Source organism: Bombina bombina, chromosome 5, assembly GCF_027579735.1.
Source record: "Bombina bombina isolate aBomBom1 chromosome 5, aBomBom1.pri, whole genome shotgun sequence".
Taxonomy (NCBI): Eukaryota; Metazoa; Chordata; class Amphibia; order Anura; family Bombinatoridae; genus Bombina; species Bombina bombina.
The window spans coordinates 952,377,005-952,389,384 of NC_069503.1; the positions used below are offsets into that span (position 1 = coordinate 952,377,005).

Genomic DNA, 12,380 nt, shown 5'->3' on the forward strand with positions numbered 1-12,380 from the left:
CCTCGGACTCGGGGGACCCTGAGCCTTCCGAGCCATCGGCCTCTGGGGGCTCTGCTCCTCAGGAGGCACCTTCCCATTCGCATACTCCTTTTACTTTTGAGGTTGGCTCCAATGTTAATGTCCCCCCGGTGCAGGGCGGATTGTTTCCCCAGGAGATGGCGGGACATATTAGATTTAATATTTTAATGGTGATGATTCGCTTGCAGGACCCTGAAGTTTCCTTGCAGTTATGTGCTTGCCTACCGATTCCGGGGGTTCAGACTGTGAACCGCACTATAATATTCCCCCCGGGGGTGTTTGTCCCCCTTTGCTGTGCATTCCGTTATAGGATTGTGTGGCTGCGTGCCCTATTACGATGAGTTTTTGACCTATTGGGGGATCCTCTCCTTTATGGTTCGAGGGCTTCTAAGTTCTAGCAAGGACCTTCGAAATAGGCTAGTGGGGGGGTGTCTTTCCCCATTCGGTCTACTCTGAGCTTTCCCAGTCTTTTTTTCTGGTGGTTATGATTTCCGTTTGGCAGGTCCTGCGGAGACATAGTTCCTTCTGGGCGGATGCCTGCGGGTGCCTTTGTTTTTCTTTTATCCGGTCCGGATTATTTTTCTTTCTGCTTTCCCTATGGGAATTCTGGGATTGCTTGATTTCAGTTCTTGGACGTTGTTCCCGGATTTTTCCAGAGTTTTGTGTGTGACCTGTTACTTATTAGTGACGCATATTGCGCCTGGCTGGTCCGGCGGGACCTACCGTTTCACTTTTTGTTTTACAACAAAAAAACCCACTATTCTTCTGGACTTTCGGGTCTGGATGTCGGAAGCGCTTGGGCTGGCCCGTGTCGGTCTGCACCCGACGTTGGGACCGGTGGTATCCCACCAATATTTTCGCACCTCTAGTTCGAGGGGCGTGGTCCTTACCACGTGGAGCGGTTGTGCCCTTTTGTAAGGGGGATGTGGCGTAGTGGTTAGCTCCACTGCTTCTGAGGCAGAGGGTTGTGGGTTTGAACCCAGATAAAAACTCCGGAATGTGCTTCGGTGACAGCTTGCATTCCCAAGCAGAATTTTAAGCTACCGTCGATAGTTCTCCAAGAGTATTTGCCATTGTGTAGTTTAGGTCAATGTTCTCTACCTCTGCCTCTGGGAGCTTTTGTAGGCTCTGATGTGATTTGGATTGACTTCTCCGGTGTTGTCACTGGTGCCCTGGTCGTCTTTATCGCCTCTTGGGGGACTCTGTTCTTGGAGTCCTGTGTCTCGGGGCTACTGTTTAGGGGTTCTTTTTCCCTAATGGACTAGTGCGGTGGGTGTTCTTCGCAGTGTCTCTTGTGTCCTTTTTGGATTTTGATTTGAGATTTTTTTCCTCGTTCGGATAGCCTGCCAGCTTGTCTGGCTTGGGGTGTGTTGCATTGGATGCTGACTTATGAAAGTCTGGTTTCCTCCTCCTGATTCTGTCATGAATCTCTGGGGACAATCAAGGGTTAGGGCTGTCTAGCTCTTTATCCTGTCTGTACGTCCTTAATATGCCCCTGGGATTCGGGGTTGGGTCCTATTGTCTCCATTTTAAGGAGTCTGCACTATTTTCTGTTTGATACCTTTTGTGGAGGTTGGGCTCTGGGCCTTTTTTGTTAAGGGGTTCCCTTTTCCTCCCTCCTTCATGTCTAGGACTATCTCTAGCTCAATTTTGACCTCCTTTTTCCCCTTTTTGCTCTGCCTCTGCAGACTTGTCACGGAGCATGGGTTGGCTTGTTGGTCGCCTTGCTGCTGGTATTAAGGGGGCTCGAGCAGTTGCTCTCAGTCTTGGCCCTTTTGTTGGGTTCTGGGAGGTCTGTATTCCTTCTGTCCTAGGATTTGCGCTGGTCACTCAACACCTTGGGTGTTCTGTGCCTGTACAATCATTTGTAGATTGGTTGGGTGTCCTGGGGACATGTGCTCCCTGTCTTTCATTTTTTTTTGAGGGACTCTTGTCTTCCTTGGATTTGCTTTGCTGCCTAATAAGCAGAAGGTTTGCTGTTGGGCAAAAGCTGCAGTTATTTTACCTTGTCTGCTGGCAAGCTATTGAGCCTAGGTGGCCTAGAGGTTAGCTTGTCCGTCTAGCAAGCTACAATTCTTGAGTTTGTACTTAGCTGCTATTACTTGCTATTTTATATCTGATGCCTGTGGGCTTGCCCTTAGGGATTGTGTCCTCAGGTCTCTGGGGTTTTCCTGGGGTCTGGTCGCTTTTCTCAAGCGTGCCTAGTGGTCCTTCCCTTCCTTTTGTGCAGGGGTGGTTTTCTGTTGGTCCAGGTATTTTGACCTGCAGTTAGCTTTGCTATCCAGCTTGCGGAAGGTTACTGTTGTTTCCAGGGATACAGTTGTTCCTTGAATGCTAGTATGCGCTTTAGGGTCCCTTGGGAGGTGTTTTTCTGAACCCTCTGGGGGAGTTGGATCCATGGGATCTCTTTGTTCAGAGAGGTTGATTCTGGAAGGATGTTATGCTTCTCTGCGGCCTATAGTGGTGTAGTGTTGGTCTGCGCAGTTTTAGTTACGCAGGAGCGGGATGTTTCGTATCTGTTTTCGAATGGGGGCTCTGCGCTACTAGTTTTTGTCATCCTTTTCCTGTCTCTCTCCTGAGCTTTTCTCCGGCAACGGAAATTTTTCCTTGCTTGTGAGGCGTCCTCAGTCTCTTTTGGTCTGGGGTGTGGGGCTTGGTCTGTTTTTCCCCTGCTGTCTGGGAGGGGGGGGTTAATTTACGTCCTTGCTTATATGGTGACGCGTGTCCACGCTGTCTAGCTGTTTTTGCGTTTGCTTAGCAACTTATTGGTTTCTCTTCGGGTCCTTTCCGACTTTTCATATAGTCTATTTGGGTGTAGCCTACTGAGTGGCTCCGGCTTGTCTCCTTGTCACCCTTTTCCTCTGTCTTGTATCTTCCCTTTGGGAATTTTCAGTCGGGGTCCCTTGCTTGGTTGGGGGGCTGCGGCGGGGTTGTTGCTCCTGACAGATGCTGTCCTTGAGGTGGGTGCTCTCGGTTGGGCCCACTCGTGGCTCTATCTAGGTTCTTTGGACTGTTGGTAAATTGGTGTTTCTGGGACAGCTTTTCTTTTTTAAAAAAGGTTTGTTGATCCCTGTTTATGTCGAACTGGGACTCTGTTTTCTTGGGAATCTGTTTTTAGGTTGGTGCCTTTCATGGTCCGCCTCTTAACCTCCCGTTTTGGCATTCTGTGTCCTCTTTGGCTTGGGTATAAAGTTCCCATAAGTAATTAATGCGGCTGTGGACTCTTTTCCATTAGGAAGAAAAACATAAATTATGCTTACCTGATAATTTCCTTTTATTCTGTGGAAAAGAGTCCACAGCCACCCGCCCTTTTTTTTGAGGCGTTGTTTTTTATCTTCTGCCATGCTTTCACTGTGATGCTTCTTCCACTGTTCCTTGTCCCTCTGCGAAATGACTGGGGGATAGGGGAAGTGGGAGGAGTATTTATGCCTTTGACTGGTGGGTCTTTGCCTCCTCTTGGTGGCCAGGTTCTTATTTCCCAAAAGTAATGAATGTGGCTGTCGACTCTTTCCCATGGAAGAAAAGAAAATGATCAGGTAAGCATAATTTATGGTGTTTTTTCTTTTTCCTTCTTAATATGAGTAGAGTCCACGGCATCATTCCTTCTGGGAAATACTGAACCTGGCCACCAGGAGGAGGCAAAAACACCACAGCCAAAGGCTTACATACTCCCCCTACTTCCCTCATATCCCAGTCATTCTTTGCCTTTTGTTACAGGAGGTTGGCAGAGAAGTGTCAGAAGATTCTGAGTAGTTCCTTATGAAGAGTATCTATGCTTCGAAATGGGACTGGAGTTTTAAGTAGTCTTGCCAGCCTTTCAGTGAGCGCTTTGATGAAAGTTAGAGTCTGGAGATGCAGGGAGAGTCTTTCTGCGAACCCATCCAGACTAGTATTAACAACTCCTAAGCAATCAGTGTTGACAAGTTTCACTGCCTGCTTCCATCACTCAAGTCCATGTCAGGAGCGATGCTACAAGACTGTCACACTTGAGAGGCTATGTTTCTGTTCCACAGCATAGATTCCGGTAAGATTGTTTCATTTTTTACACATAACGCCAGAAGACAGGGTCACAGTGTGGCTCCTTTTATCTGTATGGAATCAAGGGTTAATATCTCCTGAGGGGGATTATTGAACAGTGGGGATTAATCACATAAATTTATTTGATTATGCTGCGACATGTGTGAGATTTTTTTTGGGCTCAGGCAGATGTTGGAACGTACAGGTTTTTACTTTCGTTTTTGAGCTGAGCACCTTGAAAGACTTGGCGCGTTTTTTTTTGCTCTTATAGCAGGGGCAGTCCTGCATTGCGCACCATGTGACCGGGTGTGGTCACACTTTATTTCCTCTTTCCTGACTGTGCTGGTTACCAGAGAAGAAGCGGTTTCTTTGTTTTGCCTGGGTCATAGAAGGTGGTGAGTGCCCCAGCCATTGGGGGTATAAAGGTGCCGTTTTCTCTTATTAATCAATCGTCTGCTTTGTAAACTCAAGCTATGGAGGATTATGATGCGTTAGAGGGTACTCCCTCTTTACCTAAGTCTAATACCTGTCTATATTGTGAGGAGGCCGCAGTATACCCGCCCGCTCAACTATGTTCCACATGCCTTGATAATGTAATCATGTCAAAGAATGTTAATATGTTTGATACCACTGAGCCCTACAGTCCTCTTCTAATACACATGCAGCTTCCCTTAGCACTCTTAATTCTCCATCTGGAGGGGGCCTTTTACCACCAGACTTTACTGCGCAGTTACAAACGGCAGTGTCTGCGGCCTTTAGTGCTTTACCTCGCCCTGCTAAGCGCAAGAGAAAGGTCAAATATTGCTATCTTTCCCAGGGGTCATCAACTAGTTTGTTGGATTTATCTGATACGAGATTATCCGATGATAAAAGGTGCCTCTGATACTTAAGAGGGCGCACTTTCTGGTTCGGAGTCTGCTGCCTCTAAACCTCCAGCTGCGGAGGAACCAGACTTTAGATTTAGGATTGAATATTTACGCTTTCTGTTGAAGGAAGTTTTGACTACGTTAGACGTTCCAGAGCCCAAATTGCCTGAGGCACCTTTGATTCCTAAATTAGATAAGGTCTACGAGGACAGGGTTGTACCACGAACTTTCCCGGTTCCTGTAAAGATGGCAAACATTATTAAGAATGAATGGAAAAGGATTGGTTCTTCATTTTCCCCTTCGTCTTCCTTTAATAAATTGTTCTCGGTCCCAGACTCTCAATTGGAGTTGTGGGGTTCCATCCCCAAGGTGGATGGCGCTATCTCCACGCTTGCTAAACGCACTACTATCCCGCTTGGGATAGTTCGTCGTTCAAAGAGCCCATGGATAATAAGATAGAAACTCTGTTAAAAAAGACATTTCAACATACGGGATATTTGTTTCAACCGGCAGCGGCTGTTGCTACTGGTGTGACTCCTTATTTGAGTTGATCGAGGTAGAGGGTCCCTTCGACGTTATCCAGGAAAGAATTAAGGCATTAAGGGTTGCTAATTCTTTTATTTGTGATGCAAATTATTCGCCTGAATGCTAAGGCTTCAGGTTTTTCTGTTCAAGCCCGTAGGGCACTATGGCTGAAGTCCTTGTCTGCGGACATGACTTCTAAGTCTAGACTTCTTTCCCTTCCCTTTAAGGGAAAGATTTTATTTGGTCCAGGCCTGGACTCCATTATCTCCACGGTTACTGGTGGAAAAGGTGCCTTTTTACCGCAGGATAAAAGGAACAAGCCTAATGGACAAGGTCCTAATTTTCATTCCATTCGTTCTGATAAATCCCTACGTCAGCAGCCCTCTGCAAAGCCCGAGCAATCCAAGAATACTTGGAAGCTGGCTCAGTCCTGGAATAAATCCAAGCAGAGCAAGAAGCCTGCCGAGACAAAGTTGGCATAAAGGTGCGGCCCCCGATCTGGTTCTGGATCTCGTAGGGGGCAAACTGTCGCTCTTTTCAGACGCTTGGTTTGGAGACGTGCAGGACCTGTGGGTCCTGGAGGTCATCGTTCAGGGATACAAGATAGGTTTCAAGTCTCATCCACCCAGGGGCAGATTCCTCCTATCAATCATGTCTTCCAGGCCAGAAAAGAGAGAAGCCTTTCTGGGGTGCGTGAGGGATCTATCCTCCCTAGGAGTCATTGTCCCGGTACCACTCGCAGAAAGAGTTTTAGGATACTATTCAAACCTTTTTGTAGTCCAAAAGAAGGAGGGAACTTACCGCCCAATTCTGGACCTAAAGTGTTCGATAAGGTCCATCCTTCCCTTAGTTCAGGAAGGACAGTTCATGACCACTTTAGATCTGAAGGATGCTTACCTTCACGTTCCAATCCACAAGGAACAATTCACGTTCCTAAGTTTTGCGTTCCTGGACCAGCACTTCCAGTTTATTGCACTTCCGTTTGGTCTAGCTACTGCTCCAAGAGTTTTTACGAAGTTTCTAGGGGCTCTGCTTGCAGTTGCCAAAACCAGATGTATAGCAGTAGCTCCATACTTGGATGATATTCTGTTTTAAGCACCATCTTGTTGTCTGGCAGAAGACCATTTAAAATCTCTTCTGTTTCTTCTTCGATCTCATGGATGGAAGATAAACTTAGAAAAGAGTTCTCTTATTAGTGCCAGGGTGGAATTCCTTGGTACTATAATAGACTCCATATCCATGAGGATATTCCTTACAGACCAGAGAAGTTACAAGCTAACTTCCGCTTGTCTTGCTCTCCAGACCTAATTAAGTCCCTCTGTGGCTCGGTGTATGGAGGTGATTGATCTTATGGTGTCCAGCATGGACATCATTCCTTTTGCCAGATTCCATCTCAGACCACTAAAGCTGTGCTTGCTGAGACAGTGGAACTGCAATCATTTGGATCTGTCTCAACCAATTTCCCTTGACAACCAATCAAGAGAATCGCTCTCCTGGTGGCTCTGTCCAGATCACCTGTCCCAAGGGAAATCCTTCTTGAGAACATCCTGGGAGATTGTGGCTATGGATGCAAGTCTATCAGGATGGGGAGCTGTTTGGGGTGCCCACATTCTGGAACTTCAGGCAATCTTCAATGCTCTGAAGGCTTGGCCTCTTCTGGGTTCGTCCCAGTTTATCAGATTCCAATTAGACAACATAACCTTGGTGGCTTACATCATCCATCGGGGGGGGGAACGAGAAGCTCCCTAGCAATGAGGGAAGTATCTCGGATTGTGGTTGCTTGCTGTCAGTGATCCACATTCCGGGTGTGGACAACTGGGAAGTGGATTTCCTCACAGACAATACTTTCATCCGGGGGAATGGTCTCTCCATCCCGAGGTGTTTGTGGAGATTTGCAACAAATGGGGGACGCCGGAGATAGATCTCATGGCGTCCCGGCTCAATTCCAAGCTTCTCAGATATGGGTGGCGGTCCAGGGATCCTCAAGCAGAGCTAATAGATGCATTAGCAGTGCCTTGGAGGTTCAATCTGATTAACATTTTCCGCCATTACCACTTCCTCCTCGTGTAGTGGCCAGCATCAAGCAGGAGCAGGCATCAGTGATACTGATTGCTCCATCGTGGCCGCGAAGTATGTGGTTCGCAGACCTGGTGGGGATGTCCTCATCTCCTCCGTGGAAGTCACCTTGTCGCAGGGATCTGCTGAAACAGGGTCCTTTGGTTCATCAAAATCTAGATTTTCTGAGGCTGACTGCATGAAGATTGAACGCTTAGTCCTAGCCAAGATAGGTTTCGCTGAGAGGGCTTTTGATATTCATTCAGGCTCGTAAGCCTGTAACTCGTCGCATCTATCATAAGGTGTGGAGAGCTTACTTATTTTGGTGTGAAGAACGTAGTTTAGCCTGGCATAAGGTTAAGGCTGCCAGGATACTTTCTTTTTCCCTGAACGAACAGATTTCGGCCCTATTTTTTTTGCTGCACAAGAGGCTCGCAGAGCTTTCTGACGTGCAATCTTTTGTTACGGCTCTGATTAGGATCAGACCTGTGTTTAGATCTAATGCTCCACCTTGGGGTTTGAATCTTGTTCTTAAGGTTTTGCAACAGGCTCCGTTTGAGCCTATTCATTCGGTTGACATCAGATTGTTGTCCTGGAAGTTCTGAAATAACTGCCTTGCAATGTGAGCCTCCTTATCTGGTGTTCCACACTGATAAGGCTGTCCTACATACCTGCTTGGGTTCCTAAGGTTGTGTCTGATCACAACATCAATCAGGAGATTGTCGTTCCTTCCTTGTGTCCTAACAATTCTTCTTCGAAGGAACTTTTACTTTATAATTTGGATGTGGTTCGAGCTTTGAAGTTTTGTCTTCAAGCTTCTAAGGATTTTAGACAAACTTCTTACTTGTTTGTTATCTACTCTGGGAAGCCTAAGGGTCTGAAGGCTTCTTCGACTTCCTTATCTTTTTGGTTGAGGTGTATTATACGCTTAGCTTATAAATCAGTGGGACTTAGACCTCCTCAGAGGATTATGGCTCATTCCACAAGAGCGGTGGCTTCCTCTTGGGCCTTTAAGAACGAGGCCTCTATGGATCAGATTTGTAGAGCGGCTACCTGGTCCTCCTTACATACTTTTTCTAAATTTTACAAGTTTTTTGGGAGAAATGTTTTGCAGGCTGTGGTGCCCTCAGATTAGGGTCCGCCTCTCTTTTACCCCTCCCGTTATCATTCCGTGTCCTCTAGAGCTTGGGTATAGTTTTCCCAACAGTAAGGAATGATGCTGTGGACTCTCTTCATATTAAGAAGGAAAACATAAATTATGATAATTTAATTTCCTTATGTATGAGGAGAGTCCACGGTCCCTGCCCGTATACTCAGATGGGTGGACCAATATAAGGTTTTATCTTCTGGCACCATTTATACCCTGATATTTCTCCTACTGTTCCTTGTTCCCTTGGCAGAATGGTTTGGATATGAGGGAAATAGGGGGAGTATTTAAGCCTTTGGCTGGGGTGTCTTTGCCTCCTCCTGGTGGCCAGGTTCAGTATTTCCCAAGAGTAAGGAATGATGTCGTGGACTCTCCTCATACAGAAGGAAATTAAATGATCAGGTTAGCATTATCTATGTTGTTCTTTCTTTCTTTACTCACTGTGTCTTAACAGCATTTGACTTCCGTGTGTGATCAAGTGATCGGGCTTTGTGAGATCTTGGTTGGTTGCTTGTATTATCCTGAGGTCACTCAGTTATGCAGGCTTTATAATATAATGTATCCAATATAATTATGTATTAACCACAGATCGAGGCACTGTATTCTAATGTGTCCGAGACACATACACTTCCACCACAGGAAATACTAATTTGTCAGCAATAGTTTTGTGATCTTCAGACACAGCTGTCTTCACCGTGCTTATCCGCACTTCTAGTAGTTTCACAGGTTCGCTATAGATGCTGTCTTTGCTGATATACTTAATATCTGATGCTGAATATCAGAATAGTAAGAGGAAGTTCCCTCTTGTTGTTGAGTACAATCTATTTGTTTCCCCCGTAATTGGCTTTATCTGGGAATGTAGCTCAGGCACACGTAGTAACACAGCTAAAGCTGACTGGCATTCTGGCAAAGTATATTTTATCGTAGAAGTGCAGGGGTTTAAATAACACAAACCTATCTAAATATATGTGGGTTAACACCCCCCCCCCATATTAGACATGGAGCAGTCAGGATGAAGAAGATATAGAGAGTAATAGTAGCCACTCAGCAGCCATATAGTTAGCAAGTCAGTAGAAAAGAGCCAGAAAGCTCGAGCCCTGATAAGTTAGTAATGCAGTGCCTGAAATTACAGGAAGCAATTATTTGAATGTCTGACTGCCAATTAGAAGAGTGTCCGCTGTGTGTTGAGTTTAATATTGAAGGGAAAGGGAACTCGTTAGGCTTAAAGTGAATATAAACTTTCATGAATTAGTGCCCGTTTTTTTAAAAATAGGGGCACTCTCCTTCATGAAAGTTTACATTGCACCGTATTTTTACAAATACTTACCTTGCTCTTGTGCAAAGCCGGATCGCCGATCCCCCGCCCGCAGTTCCTTTGTACATACGTCACCAATGACGAAACCGGCTTTCCCCAATCATGGTCCCCCCCCAGAGCATCCATCCTGTTAGCCCCTGCCGTGATTGGAGGAAGCCAGTTTCGTTACTGCTGTGTAAGTACAGCAGGAGAAGCAGGCGGGGGATCGGCGATCCGGCTTTGCACAACAGAAAGGTAAGTATTTGTAAAAATATGGTGCAATGTAAACTTTTCATGAATGAAAGTGCCCCTGTTCTTAATAGTACCGGGCACTAATTCATGAAAATTTACTTTCACTTTAAAAAGACAAAGGGAAAAAAAAAACTTTTCCTGATTCAAATAGAGCATATCATTTTAAACAAATTTACAATTTACTTCCATTATTATATTTGCTTAGTTCTCCATGCATCTTTTGTTGGAAAGAACACATAGATAGACTCAGGAATAGCTATGCATTACTGGGAGCTAGCTGATGATTGGTGGCTGTTCATATATCCCTCTTGTCATTGGTTCACCCAATGTGTTCAGGTTGCTCCCAGGAGTGCATTGCTGCTTCTTCAGCAAAGGATAAAAAGTGAATGAAGCAACTTTGATAATAGAAGTAAATTGAAAAATTGTTCAACATTGTGTGCTTTATCTGAATCCTGAAATATTTTTTTTTTTGTTTTATTTCCCTTTGACCTTTTATTATAGTGCCTTACCTGTACTTTGCTTGTGAACAAGAGCTAATTGGTAGTCTACAGAGCATACTTACCAATCAGCTCTGAAGTAAACAGAGCAGAACATACACTTGGAGGCCGAATTATCAAGCTCCGAATGAGACTGTGGACTTCAATCTACCCGATCGGGCTGATTGACACCCCCAGCTAGCGTTCGATTTCTCCACAAATCCTCAGGGGGCGGCATTGCACATGCATTTCACAAGAACTGCTTGTGCATTCATAAATGCCGACAGCGTATGCTGTCAGCATTCATCGATGTCATGTCTGACAGACCGATGATAAATCAGCCCCCTTGGTGCTGATCTCTGGGCTTGTACTAGCTTATTCCTGATAGTGTTGTGGGGCTGTTCAGCCTCAGCATAGTAATGACATTTTATGTCCCAAAAAGAGAACAATGAACTTGCAATATGTGACAATATTGCACACACTGATATAAAAAGCAGGTAGTTCATAAAAATCTTGTATTTCCTTTTACAGATCAAACCTCCGACACTTAAGAAGACAAATTCCCCTGCATCCATGTCTTCTCCATCTACACGATTGCCACAACCACCTAACTTTGGCAAACCTTCTTCAGGTATTCTATATACATAAACATAATTATATATAATACTTTGAGTAAAATGTTTGCAGTTATTTATATTTGAGGAACAAATCAGATTTTATTATATGTTTACCGATTTAACACTAGTTTAGAGGCCTAAAAACATTTTCATTACATAGTGAGGAACGGCTCATCAATGAGAGGGTTCATTGAAATAGATGTATGGCCTATTTTTTAGCCATTTATACAACTAGATTCAGAAAGATACATTGCTTATTTTTAGGCATATTTGCTAGGGACACTGAACCCAAATTTTTTCTTTCGTGATTCAGATACAGCATGTAATTTTAAGCAAATTTCTCATTTACGCCTATTATCAATTTTTCTTCGTCCTCTTACTTTCTTTATTTGAAAAAGAAGGCATCTAATCATTTTTCTTTTGGTTCAGAACTATGGAAAGCACTTATTTATTGGTGGATGAATTTATCCACCAATCAGCAAGAACAACCCAGGTTGTTCACCAAAAATTGGCTGGCATCTAAACTTACATTCTTGCATTTCAAATAAAGATACCAAGAGAATGAAGACAATTTGATAATATGAGTAAATTAGAAAGTTGCTTAAAATTGCATGCTCTATCTGAATCCCAAAAGAAAAAAGTTGGGTTCAGTGTCCTTTTAAGAGTGTCATTGTGCCTAAAGCTATTATTTTTCTTCTTATTTAAAAATAAATGCAACAAAAAGTGTGTCCTGTAATTTCAAGCAGATGTGTATTGCACTACAGTAGGAAACAGCTCTGTAAGTGAAAATAAAGTATATTTACTTCCTTTAGAATAGAAGCTCACGAGTCCCCCTGTCCTGCTGATCATTTTATGTAAAGATGGTTTACAGCTTACAGTGACTCAAGGGCAGGACCCTCTACCCTTTATATTTATGTAAATGTCTTCTGATTATTGTACTCCATAACTGTATATTTACAGGCTCATAAAACCCCAAATATTTATTTCATGATTCAAATAGAGCATGCATTTTTAAATTACATTTTCTTCCTTTTCTTGTTATCCTTTGATGAAAAGCAGGGCTGTAAGCTCAGGAGTGTGCACGTGTCTGCAGCACTATATGGCAGCAGTTTT

General features: G+C 44.3%; 1 protein-coding gene across 2 annotated transcripts in view; it reads left to right on the top strand.

Moving 5' to 3' along the window:
- Positions 1-12,380, top strand: part of ZC2HC1A (zinc finger C2HC-type containing 1A) — a 283,747-nt gene that overhangs the window by 100,858 nt on the left and 170,509 nt on the right. For both annotated transcript variants that reach the window (XM_053715152.1, XM_053715153.1), the window contains exon 6: positions 11,182-11,281. In XM_053715152.1, coding sequence (XP_053571127.1) covers positions 11,182-11,281 — 100 coding nt within the window. The remainder of the gene's footprint in view (positions 1-11,181; positions 11,282-12,380) is intronic.